Below are 22,884 nucleotides of genomic sequence, written 5' to 3' on the forward strand. Positions count from 1 at the left end.
TTTATCTGGGATATTTCTAACCTGTCCAATCTCTATGCGTCTCTGGATGGCTTGCAAACAAACGTCAATAAATATAACAATATGAAAAATCATAAATACCCCAAACAATACGAAGACTCACAACCCATGACTGAAATAAAACAATTACAGTCTTTTAAACATTAAAATACTGGGTGAATGAAAATAAAAAGATGCAAATTACTGCAACATAAATAATTAACTCCCTTAATCTGGAAAGCCAGATCAGCTCATTTTGCTAAAATTCAGTTTCGGGCTTCTGCCTTTGTGCCTATCATCCTTCCGCACCCGAAATACATCACTGCAGCATGTGCTTTCAACAGTGTCTCCTCTGGAATTAATTTCTTCCATTTCAGTGTAAATTATCTTCTACGCGTCATTGGTACGTCATGTCATACTTGCCAAAATGCTAAGAAAGAGCCACGGCGTTCCAAAGCATCTCCTTTACGAGAGGAGAGCAAAGGAAGCTAGAAAAACGAAAGGACGACTATTGTAACAACAACAGGAAAGAGACGGCCAATGTTCAATCCACAAACTGCCATAGTTTCTACTGAGACAAGTCACTGATACACGGCCGCCTTTGCTCCCAGTATGCCAAATCAGATTCTCCATCTGAAATTCAAACTTTAAAAACCTATGACAATTTACGAAAAGGGGATTACGTTAGCCATTTTCCCCCCTAATCAAAGACTTATTTCATGGCTTCATCCTGAATCCTGCATATTGTCCGGATCCCTTTTCGCCTTTGAAGACTTAGTGAATGATTGAAGTGTCTACTTTCTGAGAAACAGATAACACAAGCCTAGTAATCCAACTCTAAGCTACTGGATAAAGGCAGTTTGTTTCCTCTTAGCCCATCTGTCAACACCTCTTCTGTAATTAGTCCTAATTATTACAAAGGACTAGCCTCTCATTCGCATTATTAAATCAGAAATAGTATCATAGCCAGGTATCTTTCAACGCCTCCCCAACCAGCGACCTTCGATTTCATTGAATCTTCTATCAGTATCCGCCTTTGGAAGAACTTAGGCAGTAATTTTAGCCTCAGCTTCAAAAGATGCAGATCCCATAGTGGAATTCCAGGGATGCATTCACAAACACACCCACAGCATGCGACACGAAATGCAATTGACCTTTGCATTGTTCTCTAGCTAGCAGGAAAAAAGACACAGGCGGATAGAGACACACAGGTCTTCATTCTGCAAGGGAGAAATGCTTATGGCTTTCCAGACTGGCACTGGGTAGCCAAACGCAGAGGGCTATGGCAGGAGACAACTGAAAGCCAAGACACGTCCGGCCCTGTTTGTGATGCTGCATTTAGCAAAATTGGTGAGGAGGGGCAGGGGGAGGACAGCATCAAAATTAGATAAAAATCCATGGAAGAATCTCACAGTTGTGGTGGCTATACAACTTTCTTTTGAATATTCATTCAGCCATTCATTCCTAAGTTAGTTTTGGCCCAAAGGCGACTTACAGCTAAAACCTGCAACGATTCAGAACCTTAACACACTTCTAAAACATTAAATGTTGGTTAAAACTTGAATACTAATTTTAAAAGCTTTTAAACCACAGATCTTGAGAGCAGGAGAGAATGTTTAAAAAAGAAGTGATGCACTAAGGTGTAATCTTAGGCATTCCTTAAGCTAAGGCTCCATCCTATGCATGAGTAGACATGAATAAGGGGTACAACTCCCAGGATGCTGGGAATCGTGGGCTTTTTCTGTGTAAACATGGACAGAGCTTTGCCTTTAAAATACTAAAGAGAGAAAGCACACACAAACAAAATTGCTGCATTGCTGGGAAATGCAGCAGCTTTTGTACAGAAATCCTGTTTGTAGGATTCCTTAAGAATGGTTAGCCATTCTAGTTCTTTGGTCCAATCCAGCAAAGCTGCTCCTTTATTCTTAGGGAGTGTCCTTAGCCTGTATTAAGAAAGCTTTGCCACCAGTTTTTCCCAACGGAAGCTTTTCAAAGTTGGTGTCCTCCAGATGTTCTGGACTCCAACTTTCATGACTCCTAGCCAGCAAAGCCCATGGTCAGGAATGCTGGGAGTTCCGGTCCAAAACATCTGGCAGGGACCAGGTTTGGGAAGACTGCCTTAGAGACTTTGTTTAATTTCTCACCATTGCATATAAATTAGACAGGGATGTGTGTGTAGAGATTATCAGAACACTGATTAGAAGCTGGCAAAGATGCTAAACATATTTTTAAATGCTTGAGAGGAAGTTTTGTTATTGCTACTGGAAAATATATGCATACTCAAAACAACCTAAAGACTTTGCTGGGCTCAAATCGCTGTCTTTATTGCTGTTTACATTTGGGGTGGTGCTAAGTACCAAAAAGATTCAGAGCTCAGGCCCAAAGGGCCACCCCCTCACCCCGAAAAAAGCCTAAATATGAGCATTCCAATTTACACATGCTCTGAAGTCTGTGTGAACACTTGTGCGCTACTGTAAACGACCCTGTCGCCTAAGGACATCCTTATCTGTGGAAAAAAGAAAAGAAAGAAAGGCGAGAGGAAGGCACTGGATTTCAGAATAACCCTGCAGGATTTCAGTCAGGTAGAAAGAAAGATTCAGGGGAGGCAGCAGGAGATGAAGCGCATGTGAGCACAAGTCACTCCATCACCATCTGCTGGCGCTTCTGCAAAAGTTTTGTCATTGCTGCCTGGAAGTGCCTTAGGCGTGTGTGCTTCCCATTCAGCCACGAGGAGAGTAAAAGCCTCAATTTCTGTTTTTGATCCACCATAGTTCAGGTTACATCCAAACACCAAACCGCAGTTTACCTTAACTACAGTTTGTTGAAATAAGCCAGCTTCATAAACAAGTTGGCTTGTTTCTGTAAACCAGAGATGGGCATCAGGTAGGCAAAAAAAAATCCAGAGAACAACAATCCAGTTGACCCTAAGGAGCATGGCCACTGCTGAGGGAATGTGGGAGTTGTTGGCCAAAATATCTGAAGGGCCACAAGTTGCTTACCCTGGCTATAAACCATGGGTAAGAGCTGATAACCCCAGTTTATCTGGATGCAGACACAAACCTAGTTAACTAACTAACCCAGTTAATTAAAAACAGAAGCAAAAGCGGTCAATCTCTTCTTTGCAGTCACAAAACAGAAGATAGGAGAAGGAAGCATATGGACCCAAGACTCAGACATACAACAGTACCTCTCTCCCTTTATTATATGTTATTTTCTGCTCAGAGATTCTTTCCATATAGTGAATACGGTGCATAGATGGACTCATACAAAACAGGAACCATATGAGATAATATTGTTCACGGTCTGTGTAGGAAGGGTCCTTTTAAAATTTAAAGTACTTATTTGTTCAATGTTCCCAAATATTAAAATCTCAGCAAGATATTTATATACTGAGTAACAGTGCACTTACAAAATCTTATGGCCACATAAATTCCTCATGGGCAGTGTTTATGGCTGCATTTCATGCCAAGCAGATTGGGTCTTAATACATTCTTTGAGGATGAGGTTAGGAAAGCTTGCTCACATAAAAGCACAATGTTTATGTTTGTAAAATGCTCTTTTTTTCTGGGATAATTGGTTGGGTCCAGTCCAAGTTAGTTGCTCACAGGATCTGCCGAAATCAATGGGAAGAGTCACGGATGATTTTTAAGTCAAATGGAGCCTTTTTAAAATGGAAAACTGAGGGTACAGTTCAATTCCTACCCAAGTGTACATCTCAAGGAAGGCAACACAGTGTACTTCTAAATAGGCAAGTGTAAGGTTGCAGTACAAGTCCAGTTGACAAGTATGATACTGAATGGGATTGAGGGAGGTTGAGGATGAGCCCCTACCTTCTCTTCACCCCACCTGAACACCTGTCAGAGAACTGTCCAGGAGGGATTCGGGTTTCTCCACCCATTTGGACCCAACCCTATACATGTTTCCGCTTATGTATCTCAGATATCCTCCTGACATGAAAGAGCATCAAAATCAGAAAGCTAGGCTGCATTTACTGATTACTTTGATAGCCCTCTCTTCCTCCAAGGAGCTCATGGCCACCTCAACAACTCTGTGAGGTAGCCTGAGCTTAGAGAGACTAGTCCCCAGTCAACCAGTGAGTTTCAGAGGAGAGTGTGGACCTCCTCAGTTCCAGTCCAACATTCTGTCATGTGGAGTTCAGAGTATCCCAGCTCTCAAGACCATCCAAATTCTCTCTCCAGCAGGCACCAATCTTGCTCGTTCACACATGCTCATTCAGCACTCAACTGTTCACATTAATTCCCATGCAGTGGGGGTCCCCAACCTTTATGACTCTCCAAAATGGCTATTATGGGGGCCTTGCCAGACAAACTGAGCTGAAGAGTTGTGGAGAGGAGAAACATTAGAGGAAGAAGGGAACTTAGGGTTGTGAGGGGAGAGGCACAGCAGGCCAAGGAATAGAGTGGAGGAAAGCAGCAGGGCTAGAGACCAGAAGGGGGAGAAAGGGGCGCCCTATCATTTTCCAGGGATTTGCCTCAAATGTTCTTTTTAGGCAGCACCGAGGTTAAAGGTTGCCTTAAGAGGTCCCCTGTAGGCCTCTGACTTTTAAAGTAGTCCTTCCCCAACCTAGTTGATGAGAATATAGTAAGACGCAGCTGGACGAAAACAGGTTGGAGGTTGGGGGTGGTTGAAGTCTGGCTCCGTTTGCTTCGCTTATTGGTGGAGTCATTTATGATCTGGCAACGCAACTCCTTTTTCTAAAAAAAGTAAATTACATCTTTGTACATTAAATGCATAGTTTATACCAAATTGCCTTTGTAGAAACCACAACTAGTTTTTAATTTTTTTTAACTTTATGAAACTTGGCTGGGTTTTGTGGGCTGAACTTGAAGGTATTTTGCTAGTTCTGTTCCTCTGCAGTCCCCAGAGGGCCTTGGTATGGAATGCGACTGTATATCTAATTACAAAAATCTACTGCACGGTGTCGAAGACCAACTTCCCTGTGCTACTTCTCCTCGAATGTGTAGCCAGGAGGAGCAGCAGCAACAGCAGCTGGGTCAGTGGTGGTGAGAAGGTCATCTCACCACAGAAGTAGCCTACTAAGGGATCTTGACCAAGAGACCCTCAAAAACCCGCTTTCGAATATTCACAGTGAAATGGGATCAATTCCTTCACAGGCCCAGGATAGCAAAGCGCTCCAGAAAGTCCCATCCAAGGAGGTCAGAAGCATGCCTTGATCCCGGTAGAATATGGCTTGTTGCTCTGCTAATGAGCCAGGATTATGAAGCCAACTTCAAACTCTGATTTGTTGTAAATGGAATGTAGTAAGCTATGCAGATTCATTTAGTGGCTGCCACGGTAGGTGCAGCTCAGCAGGAGTTTCCAGTACCATGATTGCTTTTGAATACTACTACTAAAATTCTAATTAAATTTAATAATAATAATAATAATTTGTGCCCTCGAACAGTCAAATTTCTCTAGGTGGCTTAAAACCTTAAACATGCAGTACAAGATACAATACAAAAACATTTACATACAAAAATAATTGAAAAGCATTAAATCAAAATTTTAAAAATGTAGAACCAGTTAAGCCTTTATCATATGCTATGCTATGAATCATATGCTCGTAAGCAGAAGAAGATGAATCACATCTTTGTGGCTACTCAGAGAGGCATGCGTATCGCCCACAATGAAGGACCGAGACTGTGGCGATGGCTACACAGAACCAGCCAAGCCGCTCTTGCTCCCTCAGGTCACTCGACCTGGTTGGCCTGAAGAGCAGCAATACCGTTTCTGACCATTAGAAGGGAGGGCGCTGCAGCACAGTGGAGACCAGGCGGATGGCTTTCTGAAAGCCGCCCAATGCCATCTGCCAAGCTGCCATGCAGCAACACACACACACTAGACAACCGCTACACCCGCCATCACACGGGAGCAACACAACCGGAGACAGGGGCCAGCCTTCGCCAAAGGGAAACATCGCTGAAGACAAGTCTGCGTTTGATATGGTGCAACTGCTCACCGCCCAGCTGGCAGGTGAAGATGTAAACATCTGATTTCCCAAGCTCAGGAAAGAGGAAGCATTACTATTAAATTAGAATCACAGGCGGAAAGACTCCATAGCGTTTCTTTCGTCCCTACTTGCAAGTTGGCGCATTACCTAAAAAGTGTTCCTGACCGCAGTCTATGAAATCAAACAGAGGTGTCTGCATTGCACAATGCAGCGCCTGCACATCCCTGATGAGGGACAGATCAGATTACTTTATGCCTGCTTCTCTTCCCACAAGCCCCAGGTGGAACGAACCTCCTCCTCTCCTTTCTTATCCTTGCAACAAGCCTGCAAGATTGGCTGACAGTCAGCAACCGGCCCAAAGACACCCGGGCAGTTTCATAGCTTTGGGGGGGTCAGAACCCCCCCCCAAACTCCACACTGGCACCCTAAGTGCTATAGCATACACTCTCTGAGTAATATATATTATACACAACACACACACCAATGCACTCTCATGCAGTCAGCTAATCCAGCAGATCCAGCTTTTACTGAAATTGTTTCACAGTTTCTGCACTGAATTTTATACCGTACTTTATTGTACCTGAATTGTTCTTGTCACCCATTTTTATCACTGTACCTGTGGTTATGAACTGTGAACAGCCTAGAGAGCTTTGGCTAGTGGGCAGCAGAGACATGAAAATAATAATATTTTTTTAACACAGCAGCCGGAGTGCTAGCCTGTGATTTTTAGAGGATATTGTTCCGGCTCTGTTTCCTTTCATGGTGCAGAAATCCAGGTGTTTACTCAGCACCAAGCTGCTAGAATGTCAGTTTTCAGGATTGTTCATTTGTCTCCCAGCTGCCATTCTGCTGCATGTGCAGACGGAGTCCAGGAAACCAAGTCCCCTCCCTTTCATGTCTTTATGTCAAGGGCATAAAAAAACAAGCTGGGATCTACCAAGTTAACTCTGGGTAGCTCGTCCTATTGCTCCAAGGGATTCTGACTTAAAGGACATAGAAACAGAGCAAGTCAGAAGGGGTCTCTCAGGTCATCTAGTCTGACCCCTGGCTCCAGCCGGCTCTGCTCACGACATGCCCACCATGCGCATGTCCAGCCTATGTTTGAACACCCTCACCAAGGGGCCTCAACCACCTCCCACGGAAGCCCGTTCCACACCCTCGGGGGCCTGACTGTCAGGAAGTGCTTCCTGGCATCCAAATGGAACCTTAGTTCCCTGAGCTTTGCTCAGGACAGCAAGAGAAGAAATGTTTATTCATCTGATGCTCTCCAGATGTGTCAGACTACAACTCCCAGCATCTGCCGCCTCCTCCAGCACATCTGGCAGGCATCAGCTTGAAGAAGGGAGAAATAGTAATAGCAACACCACCACTTCTGCATGGCTGGTCATGTGCTAGTTGCTTCGCCCTTGGCCTCAGTCTTCTCATCTCTACAATGGGACAACTCACCTGCTAAGTTTGCCTAGGTCTTTGTTCATGTTTAGACTGATGACAAACAGCACAGCAGTTAAAATGTCGGTTTGCATATAAGGTGGTGCATGGTTTATGGGAAGCAAGAAGGGTTCCTTGGATAGGCCTCTGCATTCCAGGAAGAAAATTCCACACAACTCGGATCCTGCAAGCCTGGAATCTGCCCACCCGTTTTGCAGCATCCAGCCTCTCCCCAACTCAGCCCTACCAGAATAGCCTCTGCTATTCCAGGTGTAAATGCTGGCTTTTAGCTGAACTCACACATAAATGCCAAGGCAATGTGCCTAGCCTTTCATCCCTACAGGGAGAATCCTAATTAAAGTATCAACTAATGTTAATCAGTGCTAATTACAGTGAAGTTAAAGGGCTGAGGAGACACAAAAGGAAAAAAAAAATTTCACCCACATCCGCTCTTTTCATAAATGTCAAATTTTCAGAGATTACCCAAACAAACATGGGTTTGTACAGGTTACCCATTCCAACCTGTAAAGTCATTAAATCTTGACTTTTTTCAGGGGTGGGGAAATAAGCGAAAACAAATACAGTCTTGCTCAACCTGGGGCCCTGTGAGACTACAGCTCCCAACATCTCCCAACACAGTTAGAAAGCCACAGGCTGCACTAGAAGGTGTATCTTCCATTTAGGCATGGGGTCATTTGTATGAGCAAACCCAACTGTTACGAACGGGAGAAATATTTTCCGATCTTTCTTGTTTGCAGAGGACGGGGCACCGCTCCCAAGGAAGCTCGTAAGGGATGGAAAAAGCTTTTTATAAGAAGGTTCCCTTGCATAAACGCAAGAGGAAACCACCAACTCCTTCCATTGTTAGCATGAGATGGCCTTCTTCAGTTTCAGCTCAAAAGTAAACTGCCACAAACACTCACAAAAGAAATGCCCTCAGCCTGAAGCAGGACCGCTCCCATGACATCTGCTCTTTGTGAGCCCACCTCCATGGAAGCAAGCCCAAGAGGAGGGGTAGCAAATGGGGAGGAGAATATCCGAGGGTTTGAGATAACATGCCAACCCCACCACCGCTTCCTGTTATACAAGGATCTTGGAACAACAGCTGATCTGCAAGATCCTGCTGTTTTGAATGCACGTGAATCCCTCAATTCTATTCGAGAGGGAGGGAGGGATGGAGGGACGGAGGGAGATTTGCATCCATTTAAGTCAGAGCCGGGCAACTTTTATGGCCACAGACACGTTTGGCAATTTGAGGAACTGTCCCAGGCACCACCACAAAATGGCTGCCACGGGAGGCAAGGCAAAGGACAAGTAGCCGGCCCAAAAGAGCGAGTCGCAAGCAAAAGTGACATCTCGGCTCCAATTCCCTCGAACCCACTTTTTGGCACTGGAAGAAACCCATTCCGCAGCAATAGCAGCTGCCATTAAAAATGACTTTATTTAAAAAGTGGGAAGGGTAGAAAGGCGATTGGCAGCCCAGGGCTGTGTGGCAGCAGTAGGAAATCAGATGTTTTGAATGACAATGCCCATCATACCCAAATGCTGACTGGGGACGATGGGGGTTGTAGTCCAACATAACAGGAAGGCACCAGGCGGCCTACTGTTGGCATACAGTCACGTGTTCAAGCTTCACTTGGATTTGCAGGGGAAGCCTCCATACTTTCCTTAAGGGTTCGCCAGCGGAAAGAAAACTGGTGCTCATAGCGGGAGCCTGCACATCCTGAACTGGGAACTTTTGGCTTGGCTGCTCCTCATGGTAAACGGGCCAAAAGTTCCAGGCTCAGTCCCGAGCATCTCCCATCTGAATAGGACTGGTAGGTGGAGATGGAAAAGATCTCCACGGGGAGAATGGAACCAAGGTTCCATTTGGATGCCAGGAAGCATTTCCTGACAGTTAGGACCCCGAGGGTGTGGAATGGGCTTCCATGGGAGGTGGTTGAGGCCCCATCGGTGCGGGTGTTCAAGGGTAGGCTAGACATGCACATGGTGGGCATGTCATGAGTGGAGCTGGCTGGAGCCGGGAGTCAGACTAGGTAACTCGCTCTGTTTCTGTTTCTAAGACGTCTGAACTTGAAGTTCTGCACAACCACTACCAATCAGAGCAAAAGCCACGGGGCGAGGGGAACGTTTTGAGCCGGTCTGCGGCGATGCTGTACGATTCTTTGCGTGGAAGAGCTTTGAGTGCCAGCCCTGAAAACCAACAGTGCAGAACACCAAGGTGATCGAGTCCCAGTAAGTCCCCGACTAGGTGCATTTTACTCTATGTTTGGGGGGCCCTTTCAGGTTCCCTAGGTGGCCACATGCCCTGCCTCAATCTGCCCCCCCAGCTTTCCCAGTTTTTAATTCATAATTTATTATTATATTTATATCCCACCTTTCTCGCCTTGTGGCACCTGGCTACATGCAGTTCCCTCCCTCCAAGCTCCGGCCAGCCCCAGACCAGCTTAGCTTCCACAGAGCATGGGCTTTCAGATCATACTCTTGCCCTTCGTTGGTGGGGTGGGGGGTAGTCTTTCCCATATTCTGAAAGGTTGAAATGCCACTCTTGAGACCTAGCTACCGGCAGCAGGACACTTTAAAATGTTGGCATTTTTAGTATTTTGCCTCACCCCCCTTTTGTCCAGCTTGTAATCACGACTGCAGTGTGGATGTCCAACTTCCACTGGGGAAAGCCAAAGCAAAACAGACTTCATTTATTCCAAGGATGTATTAAGCTGCCCTTAAAGCAGCAAACCTAACATAAATGACAGTACTACTTTGAGTTGATCATTAGGTGTACAGCAGACTAGCAAAATCCAGCTTAAGATCATGCAGACATCCGTTCTCTTTAAGGAACTAGAGCACTGAAAGGTGTATTTTCAAGACCTTGAAAGCCTCCCAGGAGAAGGCCCAGCAAACATGAATGCAAAGGGGCTCCAATGCTGTGGGGCCACCACAAAGAAAGCCCTGTCTCTCCTTAGAAATCCAAGTGCTCAAGCCTAGCTGGTTTGTGGAACATGCTTTGCAAGAGCATCACCCTTTTAACAATAACAACATGCAAAGTTTATCTGCTACCTTAGAGACTTGCCTCAGGATAACATGACAGTTGTGAATGAAGAGCCAAGCCCAATCACACCACCCCAATTAAGGAGCAATTAATTAATTCCTCCACCCAGGACAGAGCAACCTTAAGAATCAACATAGCTTGTTTGTATGTGTGCGCGGGGTTAAGATTTCAAACGTGCTTGCCTGAAATATCAGTATTTACCTTTGGTTGAAAATTCCTTCCTGGGTTTCCAATTTTCCTTCCTTTATGCAATTAAACTCCCACCATCTAGCATAATGCAGAATTCAAAAAAGAGCCACCAGATTCGAATATACATTGAGGGTTTGCTGCAGCTGAGAGGATATTTGAAAAGTTGAAGATGTGTTTTATGCACAGGGTCTGCGTTACAAACAGATCTCTACAAAGTACAGAGACTGAATCCCACCTCATCACACCTCTAACTCATAAAAAATAAATTGCTTCAAGTATCTCAAAGGCCGATCTTGGGAAATATGCACATCATAATAAGCCTTTGGCTTCAGGCTCGGAGGCTGGAACAAGATGTGTTCCAAAACCAGCCTCTGCCAAGACAGCACACCTGCAGGGGGTGGAATATTTGACAGGGAGAAGCAGCAGGTGGAGGGGGACACTTCTGCAGCACCCAGTTTCATCCGCACAGACTCTCCAGCCTCGACACTTTCCCCTCCCCGGGTTGTTCCTTGTCTCTATGTCAGCAGAGGAAAGAAAGGGTTAAAAGGGTGGCACAGGAAATCCAAGGGGAGAACCCCCTTCCTGCCCAAGAAGCTTCCTTTGTTCAAGAACCCCGCACTGCTAGGATTGTAGTGGAACCGGGGCTCACAGGATCAAAGCACCAGGGCTTCGGGAGGAACCGGAAGGGTGAGACAATCTGCCATTCCCTCTGAGCTTATTTGAAATCCCCACAGCAGCTGCAAAGGCAAAGATTGATTTTTCCAGCGGCAAAATATCCTAGTCATTCATTTCTCGTGTAATGGAAGTACATTGTAAGGGCTTTGTTTGAAATGCAGAGGAAAGACCAACAGAAGATTCAAAATATGCACTCACAAAATGAAAGATCAACACATTTGCTTGTGTTCTTCACACACTTCTTGTGGGTGCAGCTATCGGGATTGTCATTATGGCGACGAGTACATAAATATTTACTATTATGTGCACTGAACTTAGTTAGGACTTAGTTTCCATTGAAGTCATTGGGATCTAAGCTCAACTACTGTAGCCTGGATCCAAGTCTGTGTCTACCCGATTCATTTACGATGTCCGTGTAGCTGAAATTACTTAACTACTTCAAAGGGAATCGCAAAGTATTTCTGATTACTGTCACTGAAATATAGTAGCTAAAGTGTTAGGAAATTTTAGGAAAGAATTTGTAGTTGGAGGGAAAGTCCTCTAAAAGTAATTAGTGTATCTTTCTCAAGCCGTCTTTGCAAACTCTTCGGTTCTTGCACAGAAAAAGAGAAAAGGAGCAAGCTGAAGCTTTTAGTCAGCCAGTGGCTAAGCAAAGTGAAATATTACTGGCCTGCGAGAAATAATGGAAACCCTAATCTGGCCATGCATTTTTGGATGAGCGTCTGAGCTCATGCGCCTTCGCATTTCTGGGAAGATTACATAAAAGGAGTTTCTCCACCCTTTCTCATCTGAACACTAAAGCAGATTTATGGCCCAGGTTATGTTCTGTGTTTTCTCCTGGGGAGGAAACAAAAACGAATAAGGAAAATAGTGGACCAAGCTCATTTATTTTTACAACCAGGATTTTCTTTCTAATCAACACAGAACCACAGTTTGGCCTTCCACTTAATATTCTGGGCTTCTCTTTCTACCATCAGCCTCGTAGAACAGATGGTTTCACTGGGGAAAGTCTACCAGCTGTCTGGGCCTGGCAAGCCTCCCCTGATCTTTAGAAGGAATACTTTCTCTTAAAGGGGTAGCCCCCAGGGGCCCTCCAGATGTTTTTGCCTTCAGCTTCATTCCTCACTATTGGCCATATACAGTGCTTCCATATAGCCTGAAGTGTCTGGTTCAGCCTAATCTTGGAAGCTAAGCAGGGTCACGCTTGGTCAGTGTTTGGATGGGAGACCTGAGTCTTGAACTCAGTAGGGGGTTGGACTCAATGGCCTTCTAGGTCCCTTCTAACTGTATGATGTGTTGATAGCAGAAATTGTAGCTCGCTCCTGCAAGAGTGCTAACCCAGCTTTCCCCAACCTTGTGCCCTCCGTATGCTTTGGCCTACAACTCACAGCATCCCTGACTCAATAGGCGTTGAAATCCAGCAGGAGAAGGCAGCCCTGGCCCCTGTATCAAAACACACATACTCAGTATTGAGGGGAGTCCAAGAGACCCCTTCTTCTTTAGCTAACCCATGATATGCACAACTAACCAAAACTGGCTGGTAGAAACTTCCAGGGTCCAGCATAGGCCAAGAGAACGAGCCATTGGTGCCAAACCCAGAAATCCTTGGTTAAATTATGCAGTGAAATCACTAGCTGCTTGGGCGTCTAGTCCCTGGTCTTCTCCAAGTTCTCAGGCAAGGTTCTTCCCTTCATTACTACCTGGGTCCTTTCACCTGAAGATGGGCACCTGGGACCTTTCCACACAAGGCACATGCTCTTCCCTAAGCGAGGAGCCTTCCCTGAAGGGCAGAATGGTGACTGGCTCAACCTGCCCTTCCCAAGACAGTTTCATGCAAAGTGTCTACTGCACCACGGAGCCTGGCCCCTCGCCACGGGACACACAGTGCATCCCCCTCAACCGCTGCCCCTCAAGAGCATCCCCAGTCAGCTTCTGACGCGTAAACACATTCACAGAGCAACCGTGCATGGATTGCCCCAGGCTGTGGCCCAGAACGCCACATGCCTCCAAAGCCCGTCGAATGCACATAGGTGGCACATTCAAAGCCCCCAAAATGCTCGTGCGATTTTTCATGGGAAGCTTGTCCCGAAGTCTCAGCAATCATGCTCAAGCAGCTTTTTAACAAGTTCATTTTATTCTTAAGTTTGGGGAGATTGCTTTAACCGCTCCCTGGAGACTCATAACTTTGAAACAGCCCTGAAGTCAAACATTGATTTTGAGCCTGTGTTAATTTGAAACCTTAGTTTGGCCCTGCCAACCACATTTTTTTGTACACCAACATTTTAATATTAAAGAAGCTATAAATCCATCCATCTGGGCTTGCTGGTTCAAACTCACATTCCCTTCCTTTCAAACCCCACCCATACACACACACACACACACACACACACACTACATTTGGGTTAGATTTGACATGTATGCAAATTTCCACTCGATTCTGTCTATCTTTGTCTAAATAAAGTGGGAGAGGGGAACACAGTTTAAACACCGACTGTTTTAACACTTAAGACTTAAGTCTCCTTGAATGTGAAGAGAACTTGGTCCATCCATCTCGGAGCAGGGGGTCTTGAGAACCGGTTTCTTTTCCTGACAAGAGCCAACTCGCTACAGCTGACTGGTTCGCAGCTTTTATGTTGCCAGTGGAACAGATCTGCATGTTTTTTATGGAAAAGCTTACGGAAAAATCTGTACCCCCGAGGAATAAAAATATATATAAAAGTCACAAGAAAAACAATACAACAGTGTTTGTGATTCATGGTTTATACAGAAGGAACAGGCAAACAGCTGGCTAGGGATCCTAACATATAAGTGGTAATGATGAAAAGATATAGAAACATAGAAACAGAGTGAGTCAGAAGGGGTATCCCGGGTCATCTAGTCTGACCCCCGGCTCCAGTCGGTGCCGCTCACGACATGCCCACCATGTGCATGTCCAGCCTATGTCTGAACACCCTCACCAAGGGGCCTCAATCACCTCCCGTGGAAACCCATTCCACGCCCTCGGGGTCCTAACTGTCAGGAAGTGCTTCCTGGCATCCAAACTGAACCTTGGCTCCCTGAGCTTTGCTCTGTTGGAGCGCATCCTGCTTTCCTCTGCAGGGGAGAACAGGTCTCTACCCACCTCTGTGAGAAAGAAAGTGAACATTTAGATTAACTGAATATCAAAAAAATTGCCCAAAATGTTACAGAAGTATTGTGTAGATGAACTTTAAAGACAGACAATTATATCTATTCTTTCTATTAAGTCCACACACTATTCATCTATTTTTCACAGTACTAATAACTTAGATGCTTTTTCATTCTTTCCAAAAAGCTAGATTCTCAAACTTTGTATTTAGCCACAAAAGTTAAACATGATGGGGAAAAAAGAGATTGCTCAAATGTCAATTGACAAGGTCTGGATTGAATTCCAGCAAGCATTAAAGGAGGAAAAAAAAACACTTCAAGTACTAAAAGGAGGGCCCACACTAAGAATAAGCCCCATTATCCACAATGAAACTTGGTTACATGGTGTGGCACTAGAAGACTTCTTTGAACTGGGAGACAGCCTGACAAACCCATATGAATTTGAAGTATTTCCCTGGCCTTCCTATCCGTGTCCTTCCCAAGACTTCTACACCCATGCTACTTCTCAAACCCTGCCCTATTTTTCTGCAAGGCAGTCGTTCCAAGTCCTTCAAAACACACACATGCTGCAGTGGGAATAAGCCATGAAGTCAGAGTAAGTTTGTGATAAACCCTTTTAAAAACGTGTAAGGTTTTCTAAAAGGCGGGAGCTGGGTTCCCTAGCACATGAGATTTACAAGAAATCTGCCACCTGGTATCCTTCAATAGTGTTCGAGTGCAACCTGCACCCTCCCCAGATACATGCCCACGGGCACCACAGCTGGGGATGGTGAGAGTTGTAGAACAACACATCTGGAAGTTGTTAGACTGGGGACAACATGGTTATAAGGATGCAAGAAAAGCCAAGCCGGATCAGGCCAAGGGTGTGTTGAATCCAAGGTGCTGCTCACACAGTGGCCAAACAGCCATCCATGGGAAACACACGAGAAGCCCATGTGTACAGCAGGTTCCCTCCTGCCCATGTTCCCCAGCTACTGGCACACATAGGCGTACTGCCTCCAATGTTGTTGGAAGCGTATAGCCAGAACGATCAGAAGCCCCTGATGGCCTCCACCTCCGTGAATCTGTCCAATCCCTTTCAAAAGCTCCCCAATGCACTTCATGGGAGCGGCTTCCATGTTTCACCTCTGTGCTGTGTGGAGGACTCCTTCCTTCATCTGTGCTAAATCTCCCACCAAGCAACTCCCGGGATGTGAGAGCATCATGGCAGAAAGAAGAAGTGCCTCCTTCTATCTCCTGCTTCCGCACCAGGCATAAATGTGTACATCTCCATCATGTCCCCTGTTCCTCACCTCTTTTCTAAGCTAAACAGTCCCAGATATTGTAACCTTTCCTCTTAGGGGAGTTGCTTCAGTCCCCTGATCATTTGCGTTGCCCTTTCTTGTGCTTTTTTCCCCAGCTCCACAATATCCTTTATTAGGCTATGCAAGAGCCCGGCCTTTTTACTCATCCCTGACCTCCTGACCCAAAAGGATTGTAGGTCAGTGGCTGTGGACAGATATGCTGGAATGATCTGGTGGATGGGAAACAGAGGGAAAAGAAAACGATCCATAATTCATTCTAACTCACAAACAAATTAGCTGCACAGTGCGAAACCGAGGCAACACTCCGGTTTGAGCTCCTCCTTAACCACCATGCCCATCCAAATGGTTAATTTGACCAATCCCCCATGCAGACTAGAACCAAGCCATGCTTTGGATATAGCCCTAAACATGTTTAGATGGATATGCTTCCAACAACACTAGTATTCCAACTTATTTCCATCAAATCATGCATCAGTTTGCACTCACGGGCATTTAAATTCCAGTTATTTCCAAGCGAAGTCTTTAAACCTGTGCTTGATGTTCAGACTGAAACGGATGTGACTTAAAAGTGCTATCTTGCTTCAAACAGATGTTGGAAATATAAACACAAACCTGGTACCTTCTATCATTTGAGGTGAACATGTGTATTTTAACCCAATATTTTTTGCCTAAACACAAGTACCTTGAGGAAATGCTGCATAAACAGTTAACATTTAAACCTGAAGTCTTTCTATTAGGTATTGTTCCTGATAATTTTGATAAACAAACTATATATTTGACATTACATATAACTACTGCGGCAAGGATTGCATTTGCTCAACGTTGGAGAAGCGAAGAGCCACCTAATGAAGAGTTGATTTTAAAAAAGATCTTGGATTGCGCAGAGATGGTTAGAGAAAGGGGACTACGCGTAGAACAGAATATAGTTCTTAAATGTAAAAAATAGTGTGATGTCGACCCAGTATATCCGATGTCCTGAATAACTGTTGTTTTTAGTTTTGGATTTATAGAGAAAATAATAAATTTTGTTTTTTAAAAAAGTGGTATCTTGCTGAACCAGTGTCCTTGCCATTCAACTCTACCTTTTCCCCTGCACAAGAGGCAAATCACATTTAATGTTCAGTTTTTTTTAAATGAAAAACACAAAATGCCAACAGCACCACCCAGCAGAACGGCAAAAGCCTTTGGCATGACTCCTTTCTAAAACGAGTCCCAAAATACACGCACAGGAATCACTCAAAAAGCCACCACCAAATTCAAACCACTCAGACGCATGAGATCTAGGTCATCTGTTTGGTATTTAGTGCTCATTGAGATTAAGTATCTGGGAGGTGGTTTGATGTGATCTCCAGGGACACAAAGATCACAACCACTGCCTGCTAGCAAGACACGTTGCCCTCTGGCGCTCCAAGGACGCCGGTTCAAGTCATCTCCAAACAATACATTTATGAGGTTTCCAAGCAGCTGCTTAACCAGAATTCGAAACTGCCACAGCATAAAAACGGTCAAATCCACACACATTTCATCTCCTATCAGTACAGACTTCCTGCTGGTCAGAGATGTTAAGAACGTTCCATAGGAGTTGATCCCCGTAAGTGAAGAGTAGAGAACTTCTGTTCAAAGGGATGAATCTAGTCCCTAGAAATTCAGTGCCCCCCTCACAGTCCCCAAACCCAACCCCTGAGTGATTCCCTTCTTTGTGCATTTTCTTCCCTGCTAAAAGGCTAGAATGCCTTTCTTAAGGCAGTTGGACCTTTCAGCTAAAATAGGCTGATAATTTCTGTTCAGCAACTCTTCCCTGTGGCTCCTCCCAACTCGAATGCAATCCCCAAGAGATTCTTCGAAGTGGGATTTAGCCCTTGGGCTGAAAGAGTCTCTGTGCTCTGCCAGAAAGAAACTGAAAGTTCAAAATGTGGCTACGATTTCCCTGACAGTGAAGGATGCCTCATCAAACCCAGTGGGACCGACCTTCAACTAAAACAGACATAATATGGGTCCTTATGATGCCACAGGAAAAAGCTATGCTTTTCCACATGGCTTCCTTCCAACCCACTGATTTTTCCTTAGTGCAAAAGTCTGTATCAGCGTATTTATTATATTTATATCCCACCTTTCTCCTGTTGTGCATCTCAAGGTGGCTCATGCGGTTCCCAGGGGATCTCCCCCAGGAAGCTACAGTTACCAGCTTCAGAACAGAACAGTCTGTTACCCCATGGAATATCCTGGCTTGTTCTGAAGAAGCTAACCATTTTTCTGGTTCAGTCAAAACAAGGAACTATAGTTAACTGAAGGCTTTCTGGATCAAAGAGCCTACATAAGCAGCAAAAGGTACATCAGTATCTTGGTTAATCAAGCCAAGATACAATCATTCAAACTTCACTACTGTGAAAACTATTGGAAATAGTAAGATTAAATGCAGCTCAATGCTGAATATTTACTTAGAAGTTCTACTGAGCTCAGAGGGACTTACTCCGTATATACATGATTGAATTTCCAGCCAGGCACTCAACTAAGGGGCTAGGATGGTCTCTGGGCTATCCACACACACACAACGGGCTCTCAAAGCACTCTCTTGCCATTAACAAAAGATCCAAGGGCCCCAGAGGGCAAAATCACCATTTGGATGCACTTACAGGCATGGCTTGCTGTCAAAAACTGGGATGTGCCAACTGGTATTAAACATCAACAAACTGTTGATACTAAACGTCAACAAACTGATCGACCTACAAAAAGAAAAGCTTCAAGTCATGGTACTTTTTTGAAAAAATACAAGTACCTATTCTAAGAACTGTTGAATGAAGCAATATTCAGGGACATTATCATATCCCTATTTATCGCTTTGAAAATCGCAGGTCACCTAGCTTAACTAATAAAATCACCTCTAGGCAATCAAGCTGAGCAGAAAAGGTGCAACAGCTATTTTTCAAGCTTATCTTCCATCTGTTCAGAAGAGAGACGTTCCCAGGGGACAACCTGAAAGCATACAATGCAGCAACCTACCTGAAGCCAAGCCAGCATGCGGCAGGGCCTGGAAGGCAACCCTGCATGGGCCATCTTGAAGTAGCCTTCATTTTTATCCAGACTATCACACAATCAAATTCACCTTCGCACACCCTTCCTCAAGCCGGTGCTCTTCATATTTGTAGAACTACAACTCCTATCATCCCCCAGCCAGCATGGCCAATGAGGAACCATCAGCCCATGGGAGAGAGGTCCATTTTCCCTAAGCAGTGTCTCTTCTCCCAGCAAGGACATTTGCTTATTTATTTAATATATCTTTTTGGCTGCCTTTAAAGGGAGACGACCTCCCAGGCTTGTGCAGAGCAGTGAAACTTGCAACATAAAAACCGGTATACCAGAAACATAGTAAAAGCAGCAGCAAACACTCTAAAAACAACAAACACAAACAGGAGACAAAACTTACAACAAACAGCTTGTCTGATAAAACAAAATAGCAAAGGCCGAAGGAAAGTAATGAACTTTCAGGGCCTTCTTAAAAGCCTGCAAGGATAGGGCCTAACAGATCCCAAATGACTTAGTCCAGCGATGGGGCTACTGTGCAAAAGGCCCTCTTAGCTCTGATCGGCCCCACACATTTTGGCTCTGCCCCAGAACTGCTCCCTCATAGCTTTCCCAGCTCTGAATTGGGCCCTGGCACTGGAAAGGTTTCCCATCCTGAGTTTTAGATTAGCTTAAACAATGCCCCCAATGAACTGAATAGCAGGTTAAAAATGTTTAAGATGAGCAACACAAATACTTACATGGAGTACAGCTTCCAGGGGTGATTCTTCAAAGCGAATATTTCTTTTGTACAAAAGCAAAGGGATGCAGCATCTAAAGATAAAGGAAATTAGCCATTTGCCGTTAACTCAATCCAGACAGGACCACCAGGTTTATTACTTGGGCTATGCTCTTGTGTATTTGCAAACAATTGACATTCCACAGCGGAAGCGTTTCCTACCACCAACCACTGCAAGTCCACAGGGAAGGCTGCACCTGTCAGATTTCCACCTGCAGGGGGTAAGGCACAACAGATGTGTGCGCAGGGACAAAAAGCAGTCCTCCCTCATTAGATGAGGTGAAGAGCTCATTTCCACAAGGGAAACCTAAGCCTGTTGGATCCCTGCCTGACCAGCTTCCCTTAGTTCAGAGGACAGCTCTATAGTGCAGTTCTCAAGAAAAGCAGAAAATGAATAACCCAGCCAGAAGCATATTAATGTAATATTTCAAAAAGTGGGGACATTAAGAAATAAAATAAGAGGATTATAAACACAGAGGTGCAGATGGACACTGTGTTATCTGAGTAATAATATTATTTTACTTAACTGGGAAAAATCTTTGTCCAAATCAAATTGTTGCTTTTAGAAGAGAAGACTGACACCACGTGAGCCTCACTGGGGAGACCAGTTCAGAGAAAGGGGATAACGGTGCACCAACCAAACATATACAGCCCGTATCATGAAATATGGCGAAGTCTTGCATCTCTACCGGAAAGACTACACCTGCTGTGCAACTGTGACAACACCAGCCTAGTGTGCGTGGGGTGAGGAAAGCCGTTAGCAACCCAAAGGGTGCAGCACCATAATGTCCCCACCTCCAGATGCGCTGGACCACAGCTCCTATCAGCTCCGGCCAGCAAGACAGGAATGCTAAGAGCTTTAACGCAAAACAGATGAAGGTCGCCGGATTTTGGGGCGCTGGGGGTGGGGTGCAAGTGAGATAATTAGGCAAAGCCGCTCTCTCCAAGGAAAGACTCTTCCTGTTGAATTTCTACCTGCTCTGCAGCCACTAAAAACCAAAGCCACCGTCTGGCTGGAAAGGGGACACTGGACAAGGTCCAGGCCCTTGCACAGTGGCTCCCCGCCCCATACAGGAAGCACAGAGAAACCTCGGCAACCCCCGTGCCGGGTGGGAGCCTCACCGTCCTCCGCTGCGAAGCGGGGCGAAAGAGAGGAGCGGCATCGATGAGCCGGCGATCTACACGCGATGCCCGCCCGGCTGGAGACGCTGAGATCGGGAGGCCAGGGAAGCGAGCCGAGCGCCGAGCTCGACAAGGGAGCCGGAGCGCTCCGTCACGTGACGGCCGCGGCGCCTCTGTTTGCTCGCCTTGATCAGCCTCCGCGCTCGGCTGGGCGAATGAGTGGCGCATGCGCGGTAATGTCGGTCCGGGCGTTGCTGCGCGTTCCATCTCTGGGTGGCTTCCTTGCTCCGCTGCAGTTAGCGGATGCTGGGAACTGTAGTCCGAAGCACCCGGAGAATAACATGGCTGTAGTGGAATGCAGTCTAACCAGTGTTCAGGGATGATGGGCGTTGTATTCTGGAAGCATGGTTGAGGGCGCAACTGTTATGCCCCCACCCAGATATTGTGGGACCACAACTCCCATCTCCCCAGATCTTTGGCCATGCTTTCCGGGGAAGAGCGGGAGTTAATAGCCCGAAATTTGGGGAGTCACACTTCCACTTGTGGCATCTTGTGTGGAAAATCCCTGCCTAAAACTTGGAAGAGCTGCCCCGTCAGTGTAGCCAATTCAGGGCTATATTACTGGTTTGATCCAACAAAATGGGGCAACCTGATGCCCTGCAACTCCCAGTATTCCCATACAGCCAGAAAAAAATCCCAACATTCCCCTTTGGAGTCTTTTTTCCTGTCTAAGATAAGATTTTTTTCTGTTCCATACAATTGTGCTCATCGCAAGCTGAAATTAAGATTGCCAGGAGAAATAACAACCTCAGATACACAGACGATACCATTCTAATGGCAGAAAGTGAAGAGGAACTAAAGAGCCTCTTGATGTGGGTCAAAGAGGAGCATGTAAAAGTTGGCTTGAAACTCAACATTAAGAAAATTAAGATCATGGCATCCAGTCCTATCACTTCCTGGCAAATAGATGGGGAAGAAATGAAAGTAGTGACAGATTTTATTTTCCTGGGCTCCAAGACCACCGCAGACAGGGACTGCAGCCAAGAAATTAAAAGACGCTTGCTCCTGGGGAGGAAAGCTATGGCAAACTTAGACAACATACTAAAAAGCAGAGACATCACCCTGCTGACAAAAGCTCATATAGTCAAAACTATGGTTTCCCCAGTTGTAATATATGGCTGTGAGAGTTGGACCATAAGGAAAACTGAGCTCTGAAGAACTGATGCTTTTGAATTGTGGTGTTGGAGAAGACTCCTGTGAGTCTCTTGGGCTGCAAAGAGATCATATCAGTCAATCATAAAGGAGATCAACCCTGACTGCTCTTTAGAAGGCCAGATACTGAAGATGAAACTGAAATACCACCTAATGAGAAGGAAGGACTCATGGGAAAAGATCCTGATGCTGGGAACGATTGAAGGCAAAAGGAGGAGGAGACGGCAGAGGCTGAGGTGGCTGGATGGAGTCATTGGGGAGGTGGGTGTGGGGTGGGTGGACTCCAAGGGATGGTCGAGGACAGGAAGGCCTGGAGAAATGTTGTCTATGGGGTCGCAAAGAGTCGGGCTTGACTTCACGGCTGAAAAACAACAAAGCCTGCAATCCGATGTAGCTGCCTAGGTGAAATCATAGCTTAGGAAGGGTCCTCAGCAAAGTGCTGAAGAGGACCCTTTGTTTTATTTTCCTTCAGTGCCCTGGAGTGATGGTATATGTAGAGCACTGTAGAAAATTTAAACGTCGAGCAGCTTTTGCTGCTGTTCTAGCCCATTATTTGCTTTGTTTCACTTAACACGTTAAACTGCCTGTCAACAAAGTTCCTATTTCTGCAAAAACAACGGCGTGGAGCTAATTACTAACCTAATTGTGCTTCTCATTTTAGGGCACCTTGCCAGGAGTTCCATTCTGTTCTATTTAGTAGCGCCCGTATTTAGTATTATTAAGAATCAGGTTTATAGTCTTCTGTGGATGCTTTGAACCGTCTATAAAATAAGAAATCAGCTTTGGGTTTTGTTTTGTTTTGCTGGAAGCTTGCGATGTCTAGACATGTTACTTGTTTCATCGTTTTCCTTGCATGCGTAACCTTCACTGAAGATCTTCTGTTTCTTTCTTCTTTTCCTCCCACGCCGCGCCCCCCAGCCAGTGAGACCTTCGCCCGATTGTCTGCAAAATAAACATTCTTACTGCGGACAAGGCCAAGCTCCTTTGGGAAAGCTTTAAGTCTCAAATCCAA

General features: G+C 45.4%; 1 protein-coding gene across 8 annotated transcripts in view; it reads right to left on the reverse strand.

Moving 5' to 3' along the window:
* GNB1L (G protein subunit beta 1 like) overlaps nucleotides 1-20,721 on the reverse strand; it is a 56,199-nt gene extending 35,478 nt beyond the window's left edge. For 2 of the 8 annotated variants that reach the window (XM_044440900.1, XM_044440895.1), the window contains exons 1-2: nucleotides 20,661-20,721; nucleotides 19,501-19,573 (exon numbers count right to left, since the gene is read on the reverse strand). Coding sequence is in view for 3 of the 8 variants with exons in the window: in XM_044440898.1 (XP_044296833.1) it covers nucleotides 19,501-19,502 (2 nt within the window). In the remaining 5 variants the exon portion in view is untranslated. Of the gene's footprint in view, nucleotides 1-18,372; nucleotides 18,414-19,500; nucleotides 19,574-20,333; nucleotides 20,374-20,513; nucleotides 20,621-20,660 lie in introns of those variants that run through there. The other 6 variants (XM_044440902.1, XM_044440896.1, XM_044440898.1 and 3 more) reach the window with 5 other exon arrangements.
* Between the last annotated feature and the right edge of the window lie 2,163 nt (nucleotides 20,722-22,884).

The sequence above is a fragment of the Varanus komodoensis genome, unplaced genomic scaffold (assembly GCF_004798865.1).
Source record: "Varanus komodoensis strain SLA01 unplaced genomic scaffold, ASM479886v1 scaffold38, whole genome shotgun sequence".
NCBI lineage: Eukaryota > Metazoa > Chordata > Lepidosauria > Squamata > Varanidae > Varanus > Varanus komodoensis.